The 13,986-nt window shown below is 36.6% G+C and overlaps 1 protein-coding gene across 3 annotated transcripts in view; it reads left to right on the top strand.

Moving 5' to 3' along the window:
- Positions 1-13,986, top strand: part of pex5la (peroxisomal biogenesis factor 5-like a) — a 78,151-nt gene that overhangs the window by 20,257 nt on the left and 43,908 nt on the right. For 2 of the 3 annotated variants that reach the window (XM_007552782.2, XM_016671811.1), the window contains exon 2: positions 11,910-12,014. The exons of the other annotated variant lie outside the window; for it this stretch is intronic. In XM_007552782.2, the coding sequence (XP_007552844.1) occupies positions 11,910-12,014 (105 nt within the window). The remainder of the gene's footprint in view (positions 1-11,909; positions 12,015-13,986) is intronic. 3 annotated transcript variants of the gene reach the window in all.

Here is a 13,986-nt window from a genome sequence, read left to right on the forward strand (position 1 = left end):
GTACTAATTATAGGTAGATTCAAGCTATTGAATCTATTGTAGTAATTATAGGCAGATTCAAGCTATTGAATCTATTGTAGTAATTATAGGCAGATTCAAACTATTGAATCTATTGTACTTGATGGGCATGCTTGTTAGCATGCCCATCAAGTATAGTTGTGCAAATTAACTGCACTATATTGATATAAGTTCTTACTGCACAATCACTGCTACAAGCATGGCAAGCACAGAAGTAGAAATGTGAAGCACACCATAATCACACGTAGAATAACAACTATGTTTTTACCTATTCTTTTGTAGACTACAGAAATTATTTGTGTTGATCTCAAACATGCAACACTAAAAGAAAAAAGATATTCCTTTGTTATGCAAAAGTAGGTTTTTCATTTCCTGCTTAAGTATTACCCGCAGTTTTTGGGAGACTGAATTTCAGGCTATAGCTGTTTGTCACAAAAAGTGCTGGTCATTGGTGATGTGATGTAATTTACCCTGACTCTAAGCTGAACAGAAGGACTAAAATACTGTGAATGACGCCTCATTTAAAGGCAAGTAAAAGTACAATCCTGTCAGAGAACATAGATGCTGTTTGCTTGTCAGCTGATTTTGAGGTTTAGATCATTATTTCTGAAGGCATTGAGAATTTGACTAATGTGGAAACTCTGGTTTGAATGAAAGAGGAATCAGTCAATAAGGAATCAGTTTGCCCTAACAATTTCTAAACTGTCACTACACTGTTGCCTTGCAGCAAGAAGGTGTTGGGTTTGAATACTGGCCTGCCTGTGGTCTTTCTATATGGAGTTTATATGTTCGCATGGGCTCCCTCTGGGTACTCTGGCTTTTTCCCACAGTCCAAACTTGACTATTAGGTTAATTGGCTTCCCTAAATTGCTCTGTATTATGAACATGTGTGTGCATGAATTGCCCTTTGATTCATGCACACACTGGAGAATTGTCCAATAACCACTAACCCAATATCCGCAGGAGATAGGTGCCAGGCTTCCCCCAGTCCTGTATAGATAAACAGGTATATATAATGGACGGTGCAACACTCGTTACAAGGCCGAGAAATAAAAGACCATGCTAATTAAAATGAAGGCTTACAAAGACACTCTAATCTCTAATCTTCAATTTACAGCTGGTGAAAATCTCAGTTTATTAGGGAAATGAAAATAAAGGCATGAAATTGGTAATAGTTTGGATGTTAAAGCCCACACAGCTTCAATAATTGATAGCTGACAGCAAACTCTGCAAGGCTGTTTGGCTTGTCAGCTGCCTAGCTGGTCATGACCGCTCAAATTAAAGCCTGCTCCCCTGTCCTTGTGGCTGACACGACCATAAAGAACCATCAGTGTGTTTTCCCAAAACAAGAATGATCTCTGCTCACACAGACTTCACTTTAAAAGTGCACAATTCAATTTCACCCCTCAGTCAGGAGACATGAGGAGTAATCTAACGAGCTAAAAGAAAAAAAAAAATCAATCTTCTACTCAGAAACCTGGAGGCCCAAACAAAGCTTATTATTTTGTGCCTTGTTACCTGATTGTGGAGGAGTCTCCAGAGAAAACATACAGATTCAGGGGAAGAGAGAAGAGAAGAGCATGTTAAGGGGAAGGTAAACACTCGACAGAGCAGCTTGTAGACCTCTGTGAGTTTATAATAGTTCATTAAGTACGAGCTTGTAAGTCTGAACAAGATAGATCTTATTTAAAAGCCGTAATTAGCGGCATACAAATTGGGAAAATGAAACATGAAGGTCAGAGAAATAACAAGTAGCTGCAACTATTAACACCAGTTCTAGAGGAAGCAATTGGCATTTTAATTAGATTTAAATCTATTATCTTTTTTAATATTCTTACCTCAAGACAGAAATTCAAATCTGTGCATGTATTTTAGCTCTATTAGTAGCATAATTCATAAAAGCAGTTGCAATTAAATATTACATACTTAAGAGTGTTTTGTCAAACATACCAAAGACGTCAATAAAAAGCTGTTTTTTTATTACCAAATTTGATTCAAGATAATAAATGACTCATCTAGCAAAAGAAAAAAAACAAAAACAAAAAAAAAACAGCAGGTTCATTTTCACGCTGAAGCTTAATAAGCTGTGTTCTCTCACCAGTTCACAGCTATTTGCAACAAAACATGCTCAATGTCCAGTGTGTATACATATTCATATATCAGGTCACAGTTGCTCCTTCATCTTTGGGATTTATGCAGCCAAACTGAGACTGATTACATGCTCTGTAATCCAGAGTTAATTTTTCATGAGCAGTAGCCTTTGTTTCATGTTCACGTTTCAACTGGAGCCTGGGCCATCTGCACATCACGCTGCTTCAGGTTGAAAGGTTTGACATGAGTATCGTGTTAAGGTCTGTTAGCACCCTCTTGTTTTTTTAATCATTTTGGCACCTAGTTTGGCTGGTGAAACTGGGCCAACATGTGTTTCTGACCTCCTGACCTCAGCTCAAACAAGGAAAAACGTGACCACATTAGAAAAATTGAATCTTCGACCTGGTGACACCACGCTATAAATAAGAGGAACTACTTTTTCTATGGTACTGTAAAAAGTCTTCAAATGAAAGCAAGTGGTGCAAAAAAAAAACCTTGCAATTATGTCTGACTTTATTTTTAGATTCATGAGATTTGATTTGTATATTTTACAAAACTAAATCATTATATTCATGGATGCTATTCACAATAAAAGCAAATGGTCTAAATTAAGTAGACATGATGTTTTTATCTGGTTTGCAACCTTATTATTGCCCCACAAGTCAAAACTTTGGTTTGACTTCTAAATAGATGAAAACTTCAAAATATAGCTTCATGTTTTGTTATTCTCCTGGCAGAGAAAGTAGTGATTTCCCCTCAGAATAAATAACTTGAAACCCTAAAGTAAAAGACATTTGCTTTCCAACAGGAAAGTAAATTGCTTTGTAAGATTTTGATTCAATTATTAATTAACTACAAGGAACATAAAACCTTTAACAATAGCAAATGTTAAGAAGGAAGATATGACTGTCTGCCAGGGTGCCATTAGTTTGAGGGCAGTCCTGGTTATTTGTTTGCCCATTCGATGTGGAGTTAGTTGAGTTGTGCAGAGTTGCTGCTTAGAATATGATGACAGGTTCCAACTTTGTGCAATACTGCACACCAATTTTAGTCACTGTTGGGATAGTGGCGAGTAGTTGCTGAGGTTTTCCGCTCGTGGAAGGAAGCACAAGCTGACCTCCCACCATCCTTGATGCTTTTAGCTCCACCCATCCTGAAAATTTGGATAAATTTCATAAATCAAGTATGTTTCTGTGGATGTTTTTAAGACAGAAAAGGCACAAGGATGAGAATGTTGACTGGTTCTAACTTGCAGTGTCTTGTTTTTGTTATCTAAAATCTGTATTCACATAATTTTATTAAAGCCTAAGTGTAGGTTGTATGTTGAAAACATCAAGTGACAAGTAAACACTGGTGTAGTTCAGCAGATGGGTCTGTTATAGATATTGTTGTTGTTTCATACGGCTACTTGGATGGATTGGGTTGAACTGGTCTGTAAGTACAAGGGAATGTAAACCCCAAAGTGAAAAGGTTTATTCTCAGAATGAAAATATGAACATTGTTACATGTTTTTTTTCTTTTTTATTATGAGCTTTCTGTACATGTTTTTTCAAAAGCAACAATTATTCATGTGAGGGAAAAACTTCACATGTCTTCAGAACAATAACTGAACCTGGAAACAGACCCCATTCATGCAAGGACTGACACTGTTGGCACCCAAAATATGCTTAATGGTTGAAGTCTTAACATTTTGTTGTCACTCATCACCAAAAAGCCTGTTTAACCCTTTTTTTCATCTTTTCTGACAACTTCTGGCAGCCTGTAATTTAATCTGAGTGCCTAAAACAGAAGCCAGGGTCTTCCTTACACACTCTGAGTGTGTGTTGGTGTGTGTACATCTGTGATGCAGACTAATGGGCTTTTACATGTCTATTAGATGGAAGGACACGTCTGGTTACATTGTGAATTCATTCATCTTATTTGCTCTCCCATCTGAACCTTGGATGTTGAACACGGAGCTGCAAGTGTAACAGATTACAAAGCCGAACGATACACGTGATGCCATTTATAAAAGAATCATCATTATAATGGAATTCATACAGAAGAGTGATTTATGAAGGTTATTATACGCAATGAGGTAACGAGACCGTCCCCCTAATAGATTAGGCTCTGGTAGTCAGAAAGTGATTCTTTTCATCCATTTATGATCCTTTTAACATTTAATTAAAAGGAGTTTGAGATCAGAAAATAACTGGAATCGTATTATTTTTTCAATAAATGTTACAGCACAGACGCTGCTCAAGGGAGAAAACGGAAAACAAAAATACCCAACGCAACAGACTCTATGCATGACACTAAGCACTTAAAGACCAATTGTTAGCTAAAAAACATCTGTGCCCTAATGAATATCCAACTGGTTATTCACTGGTTTGTGAATAACCCAGCAATACCTCTAGTCCTAGCACATAGCATTTCCACCTTGGTTGACGTATCCAGTGGCAGAGCTAGAAAATTCCTGTTGATCTCAATTTGGATTTATGGGCAGTCGTGTCACTATTCTCAAGCACGCACTAATGCGTTTGCACTCATTTCTATGTAAGTCATGTTTGCTGAGCTGTCCCAGGAAACCTCTGGGAGAGTTTTTCGCCATCTATAATCATTATGAGGCATTACTGTTCTCTCCCTCTCCCAGAGCATCGCTTCATTTTTGCGAAAGCTTGGCCCAGGCACATTCTCTTCAAAATGAAATACTACCAGCTGCTCTTCACTGAAATTAGGTTTGCGGGGACTAGGTTGAATGATTATTTTCTGTGCTGTAAATCCAATCAAAGATAAAAATGGTAAATAGCTCGTGTGATGATGAAACTATCGTTAATTACCTCTTGATTTATAAACAGACATTACCTGCACTTACCTGCAGTGCCGTAAATAACACTGAATCCACCGTTTTATACAGAGGAACGTCCAGGAGGATCTTTATTGACCAGACAAAGAACATCGTCTTGTGTGTTCATAATTTTGTACGTCTTTTAATGAAATAGATTAGATGTGACTTGTGACTTGTTACAGTTCTAATTAGAGAGTAGTATTTTTGTTGGTTGTCCCAGTCCTGTGTACTTTTTCCATACATATTTTGACACAAATAGGCACACTTCATGTGTAGTCCAAGCTTTGGCTTTAAGTTGCACCACTGGTAGAGAGAAAAAACATCACAGTCAAGAGAAAACAAAGTCAGCAATTTTAACTCAAACAATTAGAATTGGGTAACAAAAGTAATTAATTAGGTCTGGGCGAAAATCAAATCTCACTCATCCCAAATCCAATTTAAATTAGTGGTCTCTTTTTTATTTTTTCATTTTTCTTAAAAAATAAATTACAAATGACAGAAAATGGTTTACAAAACCTGTTATTATTTCAATCGTCCCTTCTGGGAGTTGATATTAATTTAATTTAAAATCTAAGTCCAAGATGCAAAATTATGGTTGTAAAAAATATATCCTCTGGACAGACTGACATCACTCTGGACTACAGAAACTCAAGGTATGCATTGTTAAAAATGATCCAGTGTATCCAGAAACTAAATCGTATCTTTAAATATTTGATTTGTTGATGAAATCAAGTTTATGTAACCAGCACTTACAATTCCTCATTTTGCTTTCTCCATTTTTTGTTAGATGAACCTTAGATGAACTTTATATTCCTCATACATTTTCTGATGCTGGCTTGTTTTTGCTATTTTTGTAGTATTAACTTTAGCATAAAATACTTTACAGACTTACAGTGGAAGCTTTCTGTGATAAAAGATTATCTGTTGATGGTCCCTGCTTCATTAGAAAATGAATGTAATGTCTTTAGGAAGTTACTTATGACTCTAGTGTCATAATTATATTGAAAATGTAGTGAAGTGATGCATGGAGATCATTAGAAAATGCCCTTATTGATCCTAATGTAGCTGTTAAACTGCCACCAGGGTTTAAATACTTGTCCAAATAATACCTCTTTATGGAAAACAATAGTTTTGGCTGCAAAATCTTTAAACATATCAAATAATTTACCCTGCAATCATCGTGCTGTAAATAAATATATATAATTACATTGTACAGCACTAATTTAAATGCATCATCATAGCATTAAATTATAAATCAAAATACTTCATTTTGTTCAAAAAGTTCAACATTGTAATCTTATTTCTGTATTGTTGTAATAGCACTAAAGCTGCAGCTGCAAAACTATTGAGTAATTTAAACTTTTATTGTCTGTCATCAATAGACTGTCATATCTGTTTGGTTAACAACAACTCTAATTTAGAGCAATCATCCTGATGAGTGTAATTAATTCTCCCACTAACTTTAATGGATTAGACTGACAGACAAAATCTAATAAATTTGCAACAGAAAACCATAAAATAATCATATGAATCAATATTTTAGGGGGAACGATGATTAACTGTTTCTATTTTTTGTGTGTAAGTAGAAAGAATACTTTATATTTTAATTGTCAATTTCAACAAATAAGCAACACATTAAAATACAGATTTAGTGCTTTCTTTCATTCACTGAATTGTAGTCTATGATTACATATATACCATTGCCAGTTTGAATAAATAAAATAAACAACAAAAACCTATTTAACTTTCCTGATTATGACTGAGATTTAAATTGCTGGTCTGTAGTTAAACACAGGAAGTGCTGACATTTTGCCGGCGGGTGCCTTTCAGCAAATCGCTTGAAGCTGGCTTTGTTGACTGAAGGGTTCAAAGAATTACTAAAGCTTATATCCTCACAGCCCTGTCTGTCACATGTTACGGCTCGCATTCCTGACAGGCAAACACTTCCACAGATTACCAGCCAAATGCTGCTGTCCGAGCAATCTGCCCATGAAAGGCTGCGCAAACACAAAAAAGCTGAAACATTTTGAAATGACCAAAGCTCCGGCTGTGAGAGAAATTGACTATTTGATCCAGCCAAATGTGTTCTAAGAAGATTGATGCCACACATCACTTCTTCCATTGTAGCCAAGTTGTGCTGAATATTGTCTCTTATGTTCTGCTGCATGATAGAGAAACAGTTTTGCTGAACCATTTGATCTGTTTAAATAGTCCAAAAGCCTGATCTGTACTCTTTTCCTGGATGTAATTAGATAACCATGGAATAAAACCTCCATGCTTCAGGCTTTTCATTTAAGCACATTACAGTAATTGCAATTGAATAGTTCATTTCGCCCCAAGCACCGAAAGGTATTTAATTGAAAACTCAAATAACATTTTTTAGTCTTTAAAGCGTTTTAAGTTTCAAAGCTTCATCATGTCCGTAGCTGAGATTTATCGTGGGAAGTTGGAGATTACGTTTCAGTTCTTATAAACCACCCAGAAAACATGAGTGTCTAATAAATGTATCCTCTACAGACAAGCCTTAGAGTGAGGCCAGTTATTTGCACAGGGATATAAATGTCCCTCAGCTGCAGTTTAATTTGGAGCATGCTTTGTAATAACTGCCATCAACAAAGAAATCCGCAGATTTTTCCCCGATGTCGCTGCAAAGGCTTCGCGCATTGTAGTCCAGGGCGATCAATGTGGATCGTGATGTACGCCGCTCCTCCCACAAACTTATTTCTGCTCTTTTTCAAGTATGTCAGGCTGTAGATTCCTGTTTTGTTTACTGCTGACTCATTATAAGAACCAAACTCTCTTTGAGTCACTACAGTGGAAACAGTAGCAATAAAATGAAACAAATATATTCATCAGGAACAACTGATCTTAACTAGAAAATTAACAGCACAGGAAGTTCAGTTTTCTATTAAATTCTTTGTGCTTCAGCTGTGAGTGTGTGACTAGAACCTGAATTCACAAAATTTAACATGTTTCTTACTTTCTTTGCAAATTGAGGTTTAAAAATGTTCTGTAATTTTTAATTTAATATCAAGAAGATCAGACAGAGACGAACTTGTGACTTTTCTGTTGAAGTGTAGAAAGCTCTCTCTTTGAATGAGATGGGATGCGCTAGTAGTCGCCCCTATATCCTGTTTATTGTTATTTTCCACAGTATTTCAGCTCACCCGTGGCAGTATCTGCCACTCTAGTCCACAGAGTATAAGTTCATCCCTCATGCTGATCAATTTTCTGTTTGCCTGGAGGGACCAAGCTGTTTGTAGCTTCCCTGTGAAGTCGAGAGACAAAGAACCGAGGTATGCTGCATTTATGTAAGCACTTAAAATAAAGTTAGTTGGACTTCTCCTCTTGTTTCTTGAAGAGGATTCACCTCTCATCCAAAAAGTGTCTTTAGTTCTGATCATGGGTTATCAGGATTAAAAGTTGTAGTCAGAATTATTACTCTGCAAAGGTCACATGAGTCACCGACTCAATACTTCATTTGGTTCAATGTTTGTGAAATGCTTCCCAACGATGACAGCATGAGGTGTTTTGATCACATGTTCCTATAGTTGTCTAACCACCAGGTGAAATGAGTCAAAGTTGCACTCTAGTTTTTAGAAAGTCAGAACCTAAGGTCACCACGCTGTTTGTTTTTTATGTTTGTTGCACAGAGATTCTTCCACTTCTCTCTTGAATCATCTATTTTCCTTGACCAGCAGGTCCACATTGCTGTGTTCAAAAGGAAGTCATTTAAGTGATGTAGGGTGTTAACTACCAATCATTCATTGTCTTTTTTTTTTTTTTTTGGTTTTTAGGTAGCATGTCTCTATTCAGTGACAAACGACCTAAGGATCACTGAACACCTCCACATGTCTGCAGGCAAAACAGTGATGTAGTGGTCCTTGTGGGGAATGACTGTGCCTTCATTTTGAGGTGCATGAGGTCAGAGGGAGGAGGCTTGGTGTTAGAGAGAGTTGCTGAAACTTTGATATTAAGTTTCTCTGCCTCTTGTTTGAGATGTTGCTCCGATTCAGTGAAAGTCATACAGTCTTCAGTTCTTGTGGAAACATGAGGAAATCAAATCCCTTGGCTAGAGCTGCATATTCAGGTGGATATGTCCCTCACCCAATGGTCTGGATTAGCAAAAGCTGCAAGTCATTTCAGGTTCTGCTCTGGTGGATTAGGTTATTCTGTTGTTGTTGTTGTTGAAACAACTGGGTTTTCATTAAAAGAAATTAAACCTTCTTTTATGTCTTAGGAAGAAGATGGTATAGTGTTGACAGTTTCAGAGGAACTTGTTTAATACTTTGTAAAACACCTCTATCTTGATTATTCTTCCACCAAGTAACTTATTTTGTGCCTTGGAAGGTCCATTTGTGCCCAACTTTAACTTCTTGGCTGACTATCATGTGGCATCAATGTTGCCGTGGTATGATTAATTTTGTAAATGGGATCACTCCCTCCTACAGCAAAACAACCCCACGGCTTTGGGCTGTGAAGAATACAACCCTGGTACTTTAAAGTTGAGATATTGTCCTCAGGCTTGCAAACTTCCCCTTATTTCCTCTAAAAGTAACGATTGTCATTATGGCCAAACAATTTTATTTAATCAGACTGCAGAACATGTCTCCCCTGTAGTCGTCCCCCTGTGCATTTACAAGTTATACTACGTCTTTGTTCTGCTGCTTTTGTCGTAATGGCATCTCCCTCTCTCTGTGATTTTTTATGACTCATTTCACTGTAGACAGGTTTTTTTTTTTTTTTGTTATCTGAACAAAGTGGTTATACTAAGTATTTGTTTGAATACAAAAGCATGGAACCTTCAGGGTTTTAAATGTCGTATCCAAGGATGAATCTTAGTTGTGGAGGTCTACATTTAATTTCCTTATTTCTTTCCTGATTCCTTTTGATTTTCTTTGATCCAACAGAAGAGAGAAGCAGTGCATCTGTATTTTCACCTTAAAGTATATTATTAGATGTCCCCACAAATACCTCAAATGTTGGGAATTAATCTATAAGAAATCTTAAAGTCATGGATCTGAGCTTTTACAAATTTACAAATTGATATATGTGTGTGTGTGTGTGTGTGTGTGTGTGTGTGTGTGTGTGTGTGTGTGTGTGTGTGTGTGTGTGTGAAATGCATTTAACAAAAAATGTTGTAATTTTACACAGAGTGTACAAATATCCTGTTTCAGACGTGTATGTCATTTCATGTAAAGGAACTAAATTAAGTTTGAATGCACTCAAGATTAGCAATGTAAAAAGAATAGCATGTTTTGAATTATTATTAAAAATACTTACTGTTCTTGGTAAAACTATGTGAGATAAGCAGAATCTAAATTAGATTTAATAGAGAACCTAAGAGATGCTACATTTTAAGGTTGTTGCTCAATTTGCTTTGGAATGAGAAAAAAATTTAAAGCAAATCTGTTCCTCCAAGCACTGCAACATGGAAGAATATGAGTAAACAAAGTATTTGTTGGACGTTTTCCCAGTTTATGCAAGCCCTGAACATTTGACACGAAACGAAAATCTGACGAATCAAAAACGGCATAATTTGCATTTCAGACTAAAACCTCCAGGAACAAATGTTTGTGTTGCCTGAATCTCTGGTGGCTCAATTGCCGCTTCGCTTCTGGCTACATCTCAACGAGCCGTGCTGTTGATTTATACGAGTGAGTTCAAGCCAGAGAGAGGGAGCAGGTGCTTTATCAAGAGTATTAGGCTTTTAAGGAAAGTCTCCCTCTGGGCTCGGCTCATGCATTTTGTCACTTGATCAGCTGAGGAAATCAGTAGACGAAGAACCTAATTTATTTTTCTTACAAGCTGAAATGTGAAAACCCCTAATAAGATTTGCTTGCAGAGTATTTCATGGTCTGAACTGAGAGCTTTGCAGAGTAAAAACATTAAGTTAAAGAGTCCTGAACAACATTTTTTTATTTTTCCGTTTTTCTTGTAGTTATCTGCTAGTGACTCCACTAGTCTCAGACATTTCAGATGAAGCAGTGGAACCAAACAATTGAAATAATATATTTGCCTTTTCGTGATTGTCCATCTAACTATCATGTAACTACATATAGAAATAAATGTATATGTGTATATGTAATGCTTTACATGGGTTGTGGTGGGGATGAAAATAGCAATTTAAGGACAGAATTGGGGTAAGAATTGATGAAAAAACTAACAAAAACTGTGTTCTATTATGTGACTTGTGTGGCTGCAGATGAGTGTATTATCATCATTTAAAACTTCCACTTACAACATTCAAAAGCCTTAAGAGAGACGGTTCAGGCTATTAGCTGTGGACCATGAGGTGTCACCAAATTTTTAGCAGAAAAGTCCAATTACGTTTTGTCCAAACATTAGTATCGTCAAATTAAATACTCAGTAGCAAAGTCTGATTTAAACAGTTTAGTGTCATCGTACAGATGTATTGAATCCACTAGTACATTACTTATTTTGCCCTCTATTTATGCAAGTAAGAATTGTATGATGTACTGTCACAATCAAACACCCAAAGGCCAAATATGGTATTCAACAACTAAAAAAATAGATTTAGAATAGATTTTGGCTCTATTCTACATAAAATGAATTAACAAAGGGAAAAACATATGGGGATATCAGGTAATTTTCTGTTCTCAATACTGTTCTGTTCTTGTAGATTTATGACAAGCACCATGATTATCCTGTCATACATCTATTAGAGTTGTAATTTATCCATGTTACCAGCTGTAGTTTGGACTCTGTATAATACTTTCCCATCTTAAATTGGAAAAAGTATTGGACAACCATACTCATCTGTATATGCAGTCAAATGTCTACATTGTGCAGTGATGCTTCTCATTGCCATAGTGATGTGGAAATATTGATGTTTTTGTCGTTAGACAGCCTCACACATATCATACAGTGTTTTTTTTTTATGTTCCCTCGATGGGGGCAAAAAGTTGTCTAACTGTCCTGACAAAAGTCATTGTTGATTTCACTGTTGTAGGGGAAAGACTCTAGGGCTGCAGATAAGACTGTTGCCATGGTCCTGAAGGAGATACCAAGTAAGGCGTCATCAGAAGGGAAGCCCCTCCTCACAGTGACTACCAAGGTGGGCAGATCCATTCCAGAACCCCCCGCCTTTAAGTGGGACGTCTTCATGTGTTGGTGACACTGAAACATTGGCAAAGCTTAGCGTGTCCTACAGCTGACCTCCACTGTCTGCTAACTCATTACTTGAGGCTTATGACTGTTGTACCTAACAAAAGAGTGACTATAATTATATTTTCCAGCTGCTCTATGGGGTATAAAACACTTTGCATTTCTGCATTTACTCAGTGGATAAATGATCTAATGGACAGCAAAAGTGGGGTCAATTTGTTGCAGTAATCCTTATGATATTTTATCTTTTCCAATTAGGCATTAAGAAATCATGATGTCCTTCTTAAAATGTATTGTGTGGTATACTGAGTGCAGCATAAAGGATTCATGGGAGGTGCTGGCCAAGCTTCTTGTCCCGTTCCTAATGAGGTCAGTTAAAGCTTTATGAGTTTTACACCTCATAAGCAGCTAATCAAAGTATGTGAAAGCATTTTCTAAATGCTATGCATAATAGTATATCATTGTGCTTCAGGCTGAGTTCTCTCTGTTCTAAATATTGCAGGATATTTGCTTTTATAAATGTCTAGCAGGATGGAGTTTCCAGATGCCAAAATAGATTCTTGTGTGCTGTGCTTGCTTGTTTGTTTGTTTCTGTGCAGTGTGGGAGTGCTGCTGTGTAGGTATGAATATCTATGTCTAGATATTTGTGGCAAATCTTATATGTATATTTATTTATAAGTTTAAAAGCATCTGAAACAATTTTACCAGTCATTGTTTAAGTAAGAAAATACAAAAAAGTGGTTTCATAACTTAAAACTCATATTCAGCTCTTGATAGTTAGTCACTGTTTGTCATATTGTAAATGCTAAAAGGACAAAAAGTTAAGCCTATTTTTGTTAGGTTTTTAACTAGGAGCTGCTAATCACAGCTACATCTGACAACCTAGAATAGATTATTTACAATAAATACAGAATACAGCAAAAGGAGGGTAATAATCTGCATATAATTTAGATTTTTAACATACTTTTTAAAGAGCAACAGAGAAACATTTCTTTCAGCATCTATAGTTGTGCTCATAAAATAACATTAATTTATTGTAGTTGAGTGAGGCCATTAATATCAAAAGTATTTTTCCTTTTTTTTTAAATCATTATGACAACAAAAACTACCAAAAGGACCCTGATCCCACAAATACCTTTTGTTGATGTGAAACTTTCTCAAACAAAATGGTATGGCTATTTCAAGATACAAAAATAGGAGAAGAAGAAAAGGGAATGTTCTACCATCAGTTTCAGAAACAGAAAACTGTCTTTCTTAAAAACAATTTACCACCAGCCTTAGAAGATGCCAGTGAGAAGCGTTATCTGAGGTCTGAGCACTGCAGCGAGCGCTGTGCTATTTTCTTCAATAATTTCAAACTACAAGCAAATTTTAATGACTCCAGTCAGAAGGGATCCTGCACAAAACATTAAAAAGCAGTTGTATGTTTTTTTACAGATCTCTATGAGCTGATTGCTTCAAAGCTCAAGAATTGGAAGCTGCTTTTATGGGTTGTCTCTTAAATATAATTACATTACAGACTCCTCATCCTGCGGTTCGTACTTTGTTCTCGTCCTGCTCTTCAGTTCTCACCAGGGAAAGCCAGGTCTCATCCTCAACATTGTAACAGCTACTTCTTGGGCTGCTGAAAGACGCACACATTCAGTTTAGCTCTCAGCAATCAACCTACATACGCAGTTTGGAATCGTGCATATTTTATCCATGTGCAGCCATTCATGATTTGACATGCTGAGGTTTTGTGATTGTTGAAGCCTTTTCTTAAGGACAGTGGGGCCAGTCCTGCTTTAAATCAAGACGCGTTTTTCACTAGTGAACCACCACAGAAATCTTGTGAATGCTCAAAACAGTCAGGAAGCTCTCAGCTTCTGCCACACGTAATGAGAAACGCTTCAGTTTGTTACTGTATCCTTTGAAGATCTCTC

Source organism: Poecilia formosa, unplaced genomic scaffold (genome assembly GCF_000485575.1).
Source record: "Poecilia formosa unplaced genomic scaffold, Poecilia_formosa-5.1.2 Scaffold52, whole genome shotgun sequence".
Taxonomy (NCBI): Eukaryota; Metazoa; Chordata; class Actinopteri; order Cyprinodontiformes; family Poeciliidae; genus Poecilia; species Poecilia formosa.